This window comes from Poecile atricapillus, chromosome 16 (assembly GCF_030490865.1).
Source record: "Poecile atricapillus isolate bPoeAtr1 chromosome 16, bPoeAtr1.hap1, whole genome shotgun sequence".
In the NCBI taxonomy this organism is placed as follows: Eukaryota; Metazoa; Chordata; class Aves; order Passeriformes; family Paridae; genus Poecile; species Poecile atricapillus.
This window is the reverse complement of record NC_081264.1, coordinates 10,948,482-10,964,282: the sequence shown is the minus strand read 5'-3', so window position 1 is coordinate 10,964,282 and position 15,801 is coordinate 10,948,482. Positions and strand designations below refer to the sequence as shown.

General features: G+C 44.7%; 1 protein-coding gene across 1 annotated transcript; it reads right to left on the bottom strand.

The window, feature by feature from the left end:
- Positions 1–969: 969 nt before the first annotated feature.
- DRG1 (developmentally regulated GTP binding protein 1) lies at positions 970–6,266 on the bottom strand. Its single transcript, XM_058851788.1, has 9 exons — positions 6,129–6,266; positions 5,801–5,924; positions 4,847–5,022; positions 4,414–4,483; positions 3,681–3,850; positions 2,822–2,952; positions 2,451–2,618; positions 1,557–1,679; positions 970–1,085 (listed from the first exon to the last, which is right to left on the bottom strand). The coding sequence occupies exons 1-9, from the start codon at positions 6,168–6,170 to the stop codon at positions 986–988; spliced, it is 1,104 nt and encodes a 367-aa protein (XP_058707771.1). The 5' UTR covers positions 6,171–6,266; the 3' UTR covers positions 970–985.
- Between the last annotated feature and the right edge of the window lie 9,535 nt (positions 6,267–15,801).

Below are 15,801 nucleotides of genomic sequence, written 5' to 3'. Positions count from 1 at the left end.
CTGCCCCTTCCACTCAGGCTCACAAACCAAGCACACCTGCAGCAGTTCAGCTCACTTATGCAGGGATCTAGAGGTACAGGTGCAAACGCCTGGAGTAGAATCAAGGCTTGGATGTTTCCTTACCAGGCTGAATAGCAGCCACTGTTCCAAGTATTTAGTGCTTGAGTGGGTGTCTCTAATCACTCTGTCTTCTTGAATGTATAATAACATGAGGGGGAGTGTTTTTTATGCATCTAAATAAACACCCCTATAATTAAACACCCCTACTTCCTTTTTGTAGGAGAGCGAATGCTAGAGGCTGATGCACTTGATAAGCGCTCGTGACATGAGCTAAAAGCTTCTTCCTTCATCTCTTAAGCAACAGAACTACTCCGAGAGCAATGTGCTTCTCTTGGGCACCTGACTTGTCTACCTAGGCAGGAAATTCTTTTAAGAAAACTTAACAGCCTTCAGTCACACAGACACAAGGAGCTAGCTCACCTCCACTAGTCTAAAACAACTGAAAAAGCAACTGCTCCCGAGCAGAACTGACCAGCTTTTCCACAACTGCAGGACTATTAATAGCCTTGAAGTATTCCAACAAGAACACTTTCAGATAAAGGTAGCTGGAACTCTGTCCCCTAGCATTGTTTCATAAGACATGGTTCTCTAGCCTCTGCTTTTCATGTTTTGTTCTTTGAACAAAATAATTCCTGATGTGTGAATTTTTTTTCTAATTTGGGAAGACACATACATGCAGCAGAACCTTATCCCTGCAATCAAAGCTTGTAAGATTTTGCCCTTGTGAAAGTCACTTAACCAGAGTTTTTATCTGTAAGTTCTGCTGGAACAAGCCCCTGCAGTGTAAGTTGGTCAGAAACATCACTTTTACCAAACAAGATACTATAATAGAAGGCCATTTCTAAATCAAAATGGGGGGTGGGGGAAGGGATGTCATAATTAATGACAAATTGCAGGCACAGCAACAAACCATGTAAGAATAACTTTATTTCTTCACAATCTGAATAACATCCTCATCTTCAAGAGTATGGTCTTTACCAACTTTTTGAGGGTTGTGTTTAACAGATGAACCCCAGACCAGTGCACTGAAAGAAGAAAAATCAAATTTAAATTAAAAGGCTTAGAAGTATGATATGCAAGCAGACCAGCAGCTATTTCTGTCACAAAGCTAATACAGAAAGCAATGCTTCAGAGCTATTTTTATTCTCCTACAAGTACCTGGCTGAGTGGTCAGTGTGAACCGTGGCTAAAAACAGATCAAAACAAAGCCTGACGTCCTGAAAACCCAAGTGCATGGGACAATGGCTTGTAATGCTGTGTCTAGTGCTACTTTTAAATAACAATTTTTTCTCCACAGAGGACATGTATGTAGGAAAGAGCACAAGAACATCAAATACAGCAACTGAAGTACTAAGTTTGATTATGATAGGCAGATTTATTCAATTTAACATAAAAAAATAGTCCTGGTATTCCTTTCTAGTTTAGAAGAGCATGAAATAATATACCTGAAGGCAAATTATTTTCTATTTTATATATTCTTTTACAATAATACTTACTATTTGAAGTCTTTTATGAGATTTTTGTGGATTTTCATGCAGAAATCCTCCACTGTGGTTTTGCAGTAAGGTAGTACCACTGGAGAGGTGTAGTCTGGGAGCTGTCCTTTAGGTTTGGTGTAGCTGTAACACAGATGGAACCATCAGTCAATTCTCCCTTCTAACAGCAAAGGTTTCTCACTTGTGAACTTTCTGAAGGTGCTTTAAAAAAAAGCCAAATGGCAATAGTTGTTGTAAAATAATGTGTTTAGTTTTATGGTTCCAACTTGCCATTGTTTTTTCTGTGAAAACCTCAACATGTATTAGAAAAAGCACCTGATGAAGTCTATAGCATAGATACCTAGACCACAGATACAAAGGACTGTGAAATGCCTTTTCACAGTACATTCTATATAATTGTAAGAAGATAGATATAAATTTAAATGACAACAATTACTGTATTATGAGTATTAGTAAATTCATTTATAAGTTCATCCAAAAATGCCTAAGAATTATGAGGTAAACCTGGAATGGAACTTGCAGTAAAAATATCTGAAATTCTAGGTGAAGAACTAAGTTCTGTCAAGAGAGCTGCATCCATGACAGACTGAAAAGATGATTACATCTGGAATCACAGTATTACCACGAAGTTTGAGTAGAGTTCCATGTTTTCAGGAATTTTTAAAGATGAGCTGCTTTGGTCTTGGTTTCAAAAGGTTCTCATTTAATTCCCCTACAAATTCAAAACAGCACTTGTGGCTATCACACAACAGCTAAGACAAGCACAATTTCTGGGTTACAAAGCAAACACCAGTTAGTAGAAAAGCCTTCTAAAATATTCCTCATCCATTCCCGAGACCTTTTTCAGTCTCAGCCAAACACTTAACTCCACAGAAGGCAGCAATTCTGACTCACATTCGGACTAGTTTCAAGTAGTCCCAGATTTTCTCCAGCAGATCATCAAAGTTCCAGCGATGATGAGCAGATATCGGTACACAGTGGGGTACTTTGTAAATGATATCTAGTTCTTCAATGGAAATTTGGTCGATTTTATTTAGGACATAAATGCATGGGATGTAAACCCTGCAAAGAGAAAGAAATTGTTAGAGCAACCTCACAGCAGCACGCTGCTATCTTCACTGCAAAGAAAAAATGTTTTTAAAAAGCTTATCCCTGTGCTGATGCCACATTGCTGGCTCAGCTTCTGTGGGAAGCAAACCCAAAAGACAATTCTTTTCTTTATAATACAGACTGCTGGTGTGGCACAGCCTGGGAGCCAACAGTACCTGTTTCCTTCCACAACGTCAATCAGGTCATCGGCAGTGGCGTCGCTGCGCAGCGTGACATCGGCATTGTGGATTTTGTACTCTGCTAAGATGCTCTTCACTGTCTCAGTGTCCAGCTCACTCTGAGGACACTGAACATAGACACAGTGTTAAGGAATGGCAGAGCTAACAGCCAAATAAAGTATTACAATTAACAGTGCTGTCACCTAGCAACCACTGCATATACCTTACTACAAAGAATAGTTGCATTTTAAGTTACTGGACATGACTGGTTTTACTGTAGCTGGTGTGAGAAGAGGGAAAAACAGACTTAAATCCTTAACTCTAACAACTTCATTTATATTAATGCCCCACTGAGAACTGCAATCAGACATTTCAGAAGCAGTGTTTCAGTTTGAGACCAGATGCAACACAAACCCACGTATCTTGCAGTTCAGAGCCCAGACAACTACACTTTAGGTTCTTAGAGCACAGAGTTCTGACTTTTGGTATCTCTGGTTATTTCTATGCTTTTAAAGATTCAGGTGAATGGGTTGCAAGGCCTGAAACTCAGAGCAATCCTCTCCAGAAAGACATTGTAGCCACCAAGTAAAAGGCAGTTTTTGCACATTCTCCTTTGGATCTCAAACTTGTTATGTGTGGAAAGCAACTGAGGCTCTGTTTTGAGGGCAAGGAAGTGGTCAGGCTCCAAGAGAGGTGTGGATGGCCTCTAAGGAAAGTAAATGACTGTAGCACAGTACAGCAGTTCAGCTCCTGAAGTCACAGTACCACATGGTCCCAGACATACCATCAACTACAAATGCCTCTTTCTTCAAGCAATTTGGTTTTTTATTTTGGGTAAAGAAAACTTCCAACTTACTGTGGCTGTAAGGTTAATGCCTCCTTTATCCTTTTTTTTAAAGCCAATATTGGGGGGCTTACTATTCAGACGGATTCCAAATCCCTCCAGTTCATTCTCAATGATTTTCTTGTGGCCAAGGGGTTTCAGCACGTCCAGAACAATCAGAATGAGATTACAGGTTCGAGCAACTAAGAATCAGAAAAAGAAAGTCACCTCTCAAAAAGCATGCTCACACAACCTGAGACAAAACAACCACAATATGGCTTGGTGGACTGATGACACTATGAAACCCCTGAATGCCAGCGTATTTGTTATTTTTAAATACCAGTGTAGGACTGAAGTTTATTTTGCTGGCTAAGCATCACTGATAGACAGATCTGTACATGTTGTAAGAATGATAGAGGATGGAAAAAAATCTTCTTGTCTCCATTCAGACACCAGACTGAGGACAATTAACTGGGTAAGGAAATGAAAACAGCAGCCTTGTTTAGGATTGGATCAGATCTGCCTGCAAAACTGGCAATGTGCTTTCACTGAAGCGTCAGTGCAGAGCACAAACCCAGCAAGGTCACAAAGCTAGAGCTGAAAACAACAATATGAAAGCAGCTGCTGCTTCTCAGCAGGCAGCTCAAGTCCAGAAAACAATCCAGCTTTTTAAAGACATCAGAAACAGTGATTCAACCCTTCATTCTCCTGTACTGTGTTAAATGAACCAGTGACAGGCTGCTGTCTCCAGCTCTAACATACTCACCTGCAATGACCTGCCGTCCTCTGCCTTTACCATCTTTGGCACCTTCAATAATTCCTGGCAGATCAAGCAGCTATTTGTTCACAGGAAGGAAAGTATCACATGAGAAAAGTATTCTTCATTAAATCAATCCTACTTTTACCCTTCTGAACCAGCTGACTCTACTGCAAATCTGAACAGAGTATGACAGGACTGTGCCCTACTGGTACAGTGGTACAGATCATGTCATAGGGAATAATTAGAACTACCACAGGAACTTCTTCCCAGAGCAAAGTGAAAAGCAGGGAAAAATCCATACCTCATAGAAACATTTCCAAGGTATTCTCAAGCACTTCTACACATCACTTCTAACCTGCTAATGTCAGGTCAGACCACTCAACCCCAACAGCACAGCATCTGTATAGCCCATCCTACCCTCAGAGACACAAGATCTCACCTGGATCTTTGCTCCTTTGTACCTAATGACTCCAGGCACAGTAGTCAGTGTAGTGAATTCATATGCTGCCACTTCAGAGTACACACCAGCCAGATTACTTAGAAGAGTAGATTTCCCCACTGATGGAAAACCCACAAACCCAATGCGGGCATCACCCGTCTTTGCAACATCAAAACCTGCAAATAAGGAGTAGAAATATTTGTCTAATGATTGACATTTTCTATCTTCTAATGTTCTGGACACTAGATACATTATTATTTTTAATGCTGCCTGAGTAAAAGCCAAGTAAGCTCTCCTAGAAGAAGGGTGAGAGATTGTCCACAATCCTTATTGCCTTGTATCACTTGTATCACTTTGGAACACCCCATGACCTATACCTGTCTAATGAAGTGTTAGCTGCAAAGCTTCACAGTGGACTGTACCTGAGTATAAGTGAAGCATTTCCTTTAAGCACTGCAGCTAAGGCAATTCACACCTTTATATATATGAAAAAACGTGGGTGCTGTAAAGGTGCTTTTTCGTGTAAAAAGCTTAAGATTTCTGCAAAGATTATATTACCCAAAATACAAAAGTACTTTAATCTACACTTCATGAAGGGCTAGGAAGGGCCACAAATCATGGTTAGAGGTCCAGTACCGGGTAGGACAAGAGGAAGCAAGGACAGAACAGGTTGCCCAGAGAAGCTGTGGCTGTCCCATCCCTGCAAGTGTTTAAGGCCAGGTTAAATAGGGCTCCGAACACTCTGATCTAGTGGAAGTTGTCCCCGGCATGATAAGGGGGTAGAACGAAATAATCTTTAAGGTCCCTTCCAACCCAAACGTTTCTGTGATTCTATGACTGTTCAGCAGATAATCTGACACGATTTGTGCGGAAAAGAGCCCCCCAGTTACATCGCCTTCCGTCACACCTCCCGCACATGGACAGCTCCTGCATAGACCTGCATAGACCACGCACCTTCCCCGGGGCCGCCGCCGCCGCCTCCCTTGGGGGTGATGAGCTCCCGGCGCAGCTTGGCCAGACGGGCCTTCAGCAGCCCCAGGTGATGGGCGGTGGCCTTGTTCTTCTGTGTCCGGGCCATCTGCAAGGGCATAGGACCGAGGGCTCACACCAGGAGGGCTCTGTCGCCTCGGGCCCTGCGCGATGCTTGGGGAAAAGGGCCCCGCCACCCCTCCACGGCGCGGCCCGGCAGCCGTCCCCCACCCCGGCCCGAGCCCCGCGTCCGCCCCGTTCGGCGCTCTGTGCCCGGCCCGGCCGCGGGAGGCGGAGGGCGGCGGTAGGTTACCTCCGCCTCAATCTCCGCGATCTTGGCCAGGGTGCCGCTCATGGTGGCGTCCGGCCCGGCCCGCCCGGCCGCCCCTCAGCGCCGCCGCTCCTCGCGCACCCGCCGGGGCCGCGCACGCGCGTGGCGACCTCTCGCGAGAGGCGGCGGGCGGGAAAGGGCGCGCGGCGCGCGCCGCCGGCTTCGCGCGCTGCCCTGAGGGGAGGAGGCGCAGCGCCCCCTGGGCCGTGTGCAGAGCTCGCGGCGCCTCACAGAAAGAGCGGGCAGCGCTGTGAGGGGCGAGTGTGAGGGAGAGATGCCCGAGTGTGAGATCCGTGTGTGTGAGGGATCCCTGTGTGTGTGAAAGACCCGTGTGCCTGTGAGATCCATGTGTGTGTGAGGTCCGTATGCCTTTGACAGCCATGCGTGTGTGAGGGATCCGTGTGTGAGAGATCCGTGTGTGAGAGATCCGCGTGTATGTGAGAGAGATTCCTGTATCCGTAGAATCTGTCTGTGAGATCTATGTATATTAAGGATCCGTCTACGGGTGATCTGTTTGTGGGAGATCGGCGTGTCTGTGCCCCGTGTCCGTGTGATGTGTGCGAGGCAGAGCGCGGCTGCGGGGCTGTCGGAGCTGGCATCAGCCGTGCGAGAGCCCTGAGGGGGGCCCGGGGACGGTGCTGGCACGGCTGAGGCGCTCGGTCGTGAGGGACAGCCGGGCTGCGGCGCCGAGAGAAGCCGGCGTGAGGCGATGTGTGCTCGGCTGTGAGAGAGGACGGTGCGGGCGGAGCTGCGCGCTGAGGCAGCTGCCCCGCAGGTGTGAGAGGAGCCGGCGTGTGCCCTTCGCTGGGGTTAAACCGGACCGGCCTCTCCGCGGTCCTTCCCGCAGCCCGCTCCGCTCCTCGCCAGGTGTGTATTTGTGGCACTCCTTGTACCGCAGCGCTACCGGACCGGGCGGCGCTGCCGCACTGCCCGCGGCGGAGCCTTCCCGAGCTGGTGCTTTGTCAAACCGGGACTTCACGCTGGAGATTTCTCACGGCTCCCTTCAGCTGAGCCCTGGCCGTACCACTTTGCCCCAGGGACATCTGTAACTGCACTGAATGCAAGCTAATTAAACAGAGAAAGGATTTTTTTTTTTTTTTAAAGGCCCCTTCAAACTTTAAAATGCCAAGTATTTCCAGCGTTTGGCTGTTGCACAAGAAGCCAAACAATTGGATTTCAAATTAGAAGTATTTTTATGACAAGGAAATACAATTTAATCAGTGTTCAGGATTTTGGTTTCCAAGTTTGTTTCTGTGTCATATTTTATCTGAATTCGAATATTTATAGAAACCTTTCCAAAAAGGCTCTTCTACCTCAATTTATTGCAAAGTCTGTTTTTATAGGGTGTATCTAAATGTAAAACTTAACTTTAAAAAGAAAAAAAAAGCCAAAATTACCCTCTCCTTGCCCGTAATGTGAGCACTTACAGACACACCTGCCCCATCTTCAGACAGAATTCTGAGTATGTTACAATTGACAAAACTTAACCTTACAACAGTTTGGTGATAGAATTGTTGTGGAATCATTAAATCTTCTTTAACTTACAGTGAAAAGGAAAAAAAAAGAGTGCTAGTGCAATGGGAACCACACTGCTATTTGTGGTCTCTGCCTCTGCATTTCCCTTTTTGTCTCCATTTAATCAAAGGAGCAGCCTTTATTGTCATAAATATGTTTATAGTAGGAACTGTCATTAATATAAGCTTATAGAGAGCTTACTAAAATAGAATCTCAAATAAAATTGAATTACTATTCCTGGTAATGTTGGTTCAGCTAAGCTAGGGTAAATATAAATGCACCTACCCACTACATATTTGTTCATAGTTTTCTAATTATTCCTTGTGAACAATATCCTTTTCCAACATGGGACAGAGATTTGACCCTGGTATAAATTTTTTCCTACTTACTTCAGATGGAGTTGGATTTGTTTATGTCTCAACTGAATTTAGCCACGCAATCAGTCCAGATTTGTGGTTCTTTTTAGTAAAAGGAAAAATATTGAGAAAAATACAGATTCTGAATCAGGGTTTAAGACCTCCCCTCTTCTGTGCAGTACATCATGGTTAACTTCAGAACTTGTTGCTAGTTGTTACAAACTCACTCCAAATCTCATAGTCTAAAGTAAAATCATTTTTCCAAGTGGGGGCTGAATGAACAAAGATGTCAAAAAACACATGGTGTGAAAATTCAGTTACTGGCTGGTTTTTGTGTTACTGGTTTATGTTTCCATAGTGTTCTTAACATACAGCTGCTCAGTTAGTTCTTAAATTATTTTCTTCTCAGAAAGTTACTCAAGCAAAGGCTGTAAGGAATTTAGGCACATAAAAACCTCTTTCAGTGTCAAGTATTGTCCTTAATTACCTGAAGAGAGAAAGAATTTAATTAATAAAGGTAATTAGTTTGATTTTTGGTAGTCAAATTAACACTTTCTAATTGGTTATGATATTTAAAGTAGTTTATCTTAGTTTATAACAGTACCTTCCTTTAAGCTCCAGAAAGGTTTGTTCAACAGAGATTGTTTCCAGGTTGTGAACAGAGTAATATTACTTTTATTTATTGTGAGTACTGCTGTGAATTTTTTAATATAAAAGTGTTTTATGCGATATGGTGCTTAGAGAACAGGGTTGTTCTGACCATAGGAAATAAAGGTGCAACAGCTGGAAAAATGACTGAAGGGTGGGTGACTGGGAATGGATAAATTATGTCCCCTGAGGACTGCAGTCAAAACTAGAACATAGAGTGCAAATGATAAAACTTTTTTTTAAAAAAAGAAAAAAGGAAAAAAAATAAAAGTCAGTCAGAGAACAGAAAAATCAAGGAAAATATTAATAGAAAATTGGATACAGTGTCAGGAGAAAAAAAGCCCCGAGAAGAACTGGAGAGAAAATGAAAGGAGATGTGAGAGACTGAGATCTGCTCGAAAGGTTAATTGAACTTTATAGTGGGCACTGATGGAAGATGGTGTATGTGAATTGCCATCTTTTTTATTAAAACATATATGTGTGTTTTTTAATTTGCAATCATTCCATTTAGGGGAATCTAGATGAAGTGCAACAGGGGGAATACTTCCCAAGGCTGTTCCTTGCTTAACAGTCAATCTCTCCTGGGACCAATTGCCTGTAAAATCAGATGACACAGAGTGAAGGTTCAGATCTGGAGTAAAACCCACAAATGATTATGTAGTTGTGTCAATGACTGATAAACTGGAAGTATATAACTTCAACACTTCTCTAATAATATTCTTAATAAGGAAAGCAATGTACTAAAGCATATTCAGCAAGTGGACAAAGACTGCATCTGATGCAAAGGCTGTCTCATCAAACACTGAAGGAATATGACACAGTACAGAATTGGTGACAGGGAAAAAACAGGAGTGTTTGTTTCTCCAAGCTACAACAGGAATGTGACTGAAATGGTACATACCTCATCAGCAAGATCTGAACAGTGTAGAAAAATGGATTTAGGAAATTCATCTTCTACACACTCCTGTCTTGCTAACACAGATTTTGAGCAAGTCTTTTCCTTTACTTGTGCCTCAGGTTTTTTTTTGCACAACAGGAATGTGCAGTTGCCGCAGAATGACTGAAACTTTTATGTTTCCATAGCATTGCCCTGCAAGTATGGTAACTGTAGCTCACTTCCATAGGAGAGCTTAGGAGCTAATGCAGTTAGGTTTTATGTCAAACTACCAATTTTAACCCTATTTAATTATGGAGCAAATTCTGAAATTCTTTCTAAAGCAATTAGTGTTTCAGCTTGAGTAAGAGTTTTACTTACGTGAGATGATGAGATGCAAACAAAGTATATTGAGAAGAGGCTTGCAAGTCTTTTGGATAACTTATGTAAAATGTATCATTGTACAATACATGGTAAATACTTTGAGTATGAAATTAATTGTGATAACTCTTGTATGCTTCATTAAAATCACATGAACTACCTTGTTAAAAATAAGCGGTGCATGCTCACCTAGTCAGGTTTGAGGGTTTTTTTTTTTTCCCTCTTTTATATTCTAATAAATGACTCAAATACTTGAGGATATCAAGTTTATTCACAGTGCACTGAGAAGGTCATTTTAGCTTAAGAGCCACTCTGGTAGTACAGCACTTGTGGTTTTGGTAATTCACCTCATGCCAGACTATACTGGCAACCAGCTGATGCTGTGTGTTTGTGGGCTTGCTACAGACTGCATTTCTAGATTAGTGGTGGGATTTCTGCAGCATTTCAGAAAGTGAGAGGGTGACAGGGAGGAAATTAAATCATGATTTCAGGTGAAGCGAGTATCTTGAAATTTCATATCCTCTCAGAAGTGATCACCAGCCCAGTGAAAAATAATTTGTATCAAATGGTAACAGTGATCTGAGTACTTAGGATTTTAAGAATTATGAATATGGGACTGTAACCAACCTGCCAGAGTTTCCTCATGAAAAAAAGGATAACTGCAGCTTAAGGCATATAGACAATTGGTTCCTTTTAAGGTGGTTTTTCTGTGGGTTTTTGTTCGGTTTTGTTTGTTTTTTTAAAAATTTTTACAGTTTTGCAAATTTACCCTATGAATCGCACTTTGATTTGAGAACTGGCTGGTAATTAACCCTCTTATTGTATTTCAGGGGAAAACTGCTCATGCTGAAGAGGAGACAAACTATAATGAGCTATAATGAGTTGACTAAGGGCCAGCTTCGTGCCTGTTTGGAGGAAAGAGATTTTGAAAACCCTCTATCAAAAGGTAAGATTTTTTAAATCCGTAGTGCTGAATCTTCAATGGAAGCATAATACTGATTGCCTGAGGTGAAGTGACTCCAAGAGTTGATGCAATTCACAGCTTAATTAACTCTTGAGCCAATAGACAAAGTTGTATCTCTTTCAAATGTTGTAAAATGTACAAATGTAGCCGTTCCTAGTTGTCTTCTAGGATTAACTGTTCTTCATGCCAGTTTACTTGTTATCTTGGGAGGAGTTTTCCTGTACACAGTAGTTTAGCTGTTAATCTGTAAATACCAAACCTTTGTTGCTTGCATTGCATATTTAGGATTGTATTGTAATGTATGTTTTAGAAGAAAAAGTTGTCTGTCAGGTTTGTTTAGGTAGGCATGAATGCCTTATTCACTGGGAGTCAACGAGATGGAATCCTAGGTTGTATTTCCATGTTGCACAGATCCCTAATGTGGCAATCTTGTTCTGAATGGGTCAGGTTGCTTTGGTTCCAGGCAGTCTAGAATAAGTTAAACTGGGAAGACTGAAGAAATGAGGGGAACAAAAGGGAGATTAAGTATCAAAGGTTGGCTTCCAAGACTGTGTAAAATTAGTATAACAACTAAAAGTTGTATAGTTTAGCATCAGCTCCCCACACTTTGTCGTGGACTGCCATGGAACACACAGAATACACAGCACGAGTGCAGTGAGGAGAGTGATCAAAAAGAGGAAAAACAAACAGTGCTGTTTTCTCTTTTTAAAGTAAGTCTTTCTGTGTACTTTCCACAGTATCATATACCTTCCTATTGCTTTTAGTTTTGTGAGGGTGCTGGGTATTTTTAAAGTCTTTTCATCTGCTTCTAGAGGAGAAAGCTGACAAATCACTAAACCCGCATATGGGTTACACAGGAAACTCTGCTGTCTCCAAGTCTGAGAATCCTTGCTGCTAGGGTTGGCATTCTCATGGGATGATTCCCAATAATAAACTGAGCAAGCTTTAAAAACTAAATTTAAGTAATAATCAACCTAATAAGTAATGAATGCTGAATTAATTGCTTGTTATATCAGTAACAGTTAATTAAAATACCAGTGAAAGCTCAGAAAAACTGACAGCTACTCACTGAAATTGCAAGTGTGCCATAAACTGTGCAATGTTGTGTATTTCTGTGGAACACACATACAAAGGAAATGGTTCATATGACTGATTAGCTGGCACAAGTGCTATGCACAAATGTCTCTGCTAATATTATAATCCATGTGAAATAGTGACTAACCTTCTTAAAGAGTATAATAATGGGACTATTCTGAAAAGTTTCAGTAGCCTCAAGATCTACACAGATTCACGAGTTGAAAGTGTTGAACAAATAGGTATGACTCAACTCTAATTAACATATACCCAAATATGTTTGAACAGATTCTACTGTAACCGTCTTTTGTTACCTCCTATATTTGCACACCAATTTAAGGTCTGCACTTCTGAGTAAGGCCAGTAGCAATTGATCTGCAGTGAAGCGAGCAATGTACAATGTGGAGTCCCAAATGGTACACACATGTTTGGAGAAAAGGAGGATTATTAATACTATTGAAATACCAATCAAAGTGCTTCAGCAGGCACCAGGCAGCTGCAAAACATTTAGGGACACCTCAGGAATTCCCTTGAGCAGAAGTGAGACAGGAAATAGTGAGAAGCTGAATAAAGTAGCTGAGGAAAATGCCTTTATTTAAAAGAGGGATGGATTCAAAAGAAGTTCAGCACATTCCAGTGCAGAAGACATCAAAGAAAACAGATTAGGATTAATCTGAAAAGGAGAGGAAATATTGGATACAGAAAATGTAAATTTTAAAATTGAAATTTAAAACTTTCTTTCACCTTATCTGGAACTTTGTCTTCAAAAAGTAACTTGCTAGTTGTGATGGTAATTGAGTCAAAGGTAGTCATTCCTGTCTGCTTACACAGTTATGGAGAAATGCCATTTAGTCATTACATTGAATTTAGGGAACTTCACTTTACAAGTCTGTTAATAGCGATGAGCCAAATTTTTGCGCAGTGTGTTTAGTACCTGTTCATTTTCAAAAGAAATTCGGCAATGCTATAACAAATGCTAGTGAAGTGGCTACTTTGATAGTCTCAGAATATGAGACAGGGTAAGTTTGGAACCAGAAAACATTGTAAGCAGCAGTCCTTTAAATGTGATGGTGGAGCTATAGGGTGTGATAAGCCACACAGTGTGGGGAGACAGACCAGAAAAACTGTACCAAGAGGAGAGCTACTGCCATGGCAGAGTGCTGAGGAGCCAAGGCAAAGGGCTGTGTCTGTGTCCTTGTGATTACCCGGGAGTGCAAGGTGCTGGCGGTCATCTTGATCCAGCATCCAGCAGCTACTCAGAGTGGGAGCTCCCAGTGTGCTGATCTGGCATCCTCGTGGCAAGAGTGAATGTGGTCACTTGCCAAGAAACAGCCATGCTTTGGGGTTTTTTTAGCTTTTACCCAGAGAAGCAAGCAGGGTGTGTTGGATGGTGCCTTTTAAACAGGAGGGCTGGAAGCTGAAACCAGAACATTCCGTGGCAACTGGAGAAAGTTCTGAGGAAAGTGCTGTGAGAGAGGCAGGACCCCCCTCCCCCTGCCTAGAGGAGAGACAAAGAACAGGCGAGGAGGGAACTGAAATAGGAAGCAGGAACCATGTCAGGAGGCTGGGGGCTAAAAGAAAGCAAATTAATAAACCACTGGGGGAAAGGCACGCAACTGTCCAAAGCCACTAGGAAAGATAAGCAAATTCCAGATTCTTTAACTGCTCTGTGTGTGTGTGCTTGCAGCCTGGCTAGTGAGTTAAACATAATCATTTTCCTCACTGTAGCAAGTACAACTTGTGTGTCTGTGGAACACAGACTTAAGAGAATACGAGCACTGTGTTATCTATATAATAGGGTGTATTTAAGCTGGGTTTGTCAGCATTGCTATCACTCCACCTCGAACTTCTCAAGTAAATGTTCACATCAGGGTGTGTGCACACATAGTGCAGTAATAAAAAGTTACTGGTAATATTCTGACTGCAGTAGAGACAAACAGTTCCTATCAAAAGCAGGAGAAATCTGGTGTACAGGCTGAGGGCACTGTGTGGCCTTAAGTGTTAATGTAGTATTTTGGAAGTTAGAAGCTTGGTGCGCTCATTTGCACATCAGTACCCAGAATGCTTTTTCAGTTCCACCACTATTTAATTCAAGTGCTGGGTTTGAGCTTTTGGAAAGCTCTGTAGTTTGTGATGCCCTCACATGTGCCAAGTTCAGTATTTTCCACAGAATAGTTTAAGTGACGATATTAGATCGTGAATAGGTAGTCCAAGCATTCTTAATTAGGCTTGATGTTACAAATGCAAAAAAGCGTCCTTGAACACTTTTTTCCAAGAGTTGTCTTTAACAAAACAAAGTCTGTTTGGAGAATATGTGTGTGTGTGTAATATGTATGGGGGAGATGCTTCTTCAAAAGTAGAGAACAATTTTTGTCTGAGACAGAAAGCAGATTTCAGCTGAAAATGAGTAATGATAATGATGATGTTGAAATAGCAGCTCTTCATAGAAAGACCTCGAGCACACAGGGAAGATTCAGCACTAGGACAGTCCAGGCAACCCCACGCAGTGAATTCGGCAGTGCATTTTGGAGCGTTTAACCTGGGCCCGGGGAAGGTAACTTGAGGGAGCGGGAGCCTCGCCGCGCTGGGGCGTGGGGCGCTCCGGGCGCCGTGGGAACCCCGGCTGGGCGGGAGGGGCTCCGCGGGCAGCACTTTCCCCAACATGGACGCGCTCGGGGCTGTGAGGTGCCCGTGCCTCCCGCAGCCCCCGGCCCGCGGGTACCGTTCCTCCCAACCGCTCTCGAGGGGAGGGCATTTTCGTACTGGAAGAATTCCCGCTGTACCCCTTCCCTCCCCCACAATGCCGGCGCCTCGCTCTTCTAGCGAGGCTGAGAGTTGATCGTGTACGGGGGGTGGGGGTGAGAAATGCAATGAAAGAGCGGGGGGACGCCGGTCCGCGCTGCAGCCCCTGGCCCCTCTGGGATCGGCTCTCCTCAGGCGAGCCGAGGAGGTGGGGGCCGCTCTGCGCCTCTGCAGCTCCGGGAGGGTTTGCATTGGACGATTCGCGCCTGGGGAGGGGGGAAGGTTCCCTGCAGCCCCCCCGCCGGCCCCTCCTCCTCTCTCCAGCGGGAGGGGGCCTGGGGGGCGAGCTGCAGCCCGGATATTTGGGGGAGGGGGCGAGCGCAGCCCCACCACCCCCGTGAGCCGCGGGCGGGGGCCTCACTGCCGGCTCGGCATTGGAGGATCGGTGCTGGGGAAGGGGGAGACTGCAGCCCCCAGCCCCCGCGGGCGGGCGGGGTGGGGGCCGGCCTGCTGGCTCTGGCTGCTCTTGCATTGGCGGATGCGGGGAGGGAGGGGGGCAGGAAGCGGGGGGGCAGGGGGGAGCCCGAGTGGCTGGAGGGGGGGTCTCTGTGAATAGGGTGGGGGTCTTCTCGTCCAAAGAAGAGAGGAAAGTTTGCGGCGCCGGTGGTGAGGGTGCGTCGAAGCGGGCGGGGCCCGGACCGGGGCCGGCGGCGGCGGCGCTTGGTCGGGGAGCAGGAGCCGGGGGGCCCCCGCTGGATTTTTGTAGGGGGGGTGGTATCGCCCCCTCCTTCTCCTCCCCCCAGGGGTGAAAGTGCAAGAGGAAGTGCAGCCGCTGCCATCTTTCCTCCGCTCCAAACACACAGGGACGGACGGAGCCGGCAGCCCGGAGCCGCCGCCGGACCCCCGTCCCTCCCGGCTGCTGCCGCCGCGCCGCGCACGCCCCTTCCCGCGGCGGCCCCGCGGCCGCAGCGCCTCGTGGCGGCGGGGCCCGGGCGGGGCTCGCGCGGCCGCGCGCGCGCCTCGGCCGCCCGAGCCTTTTGTCTCGCCCCCCCCGCGCCGCGCGAGCCCCTCGCGCCGTGCAGGGAGCGCCGCGCGCGCGCC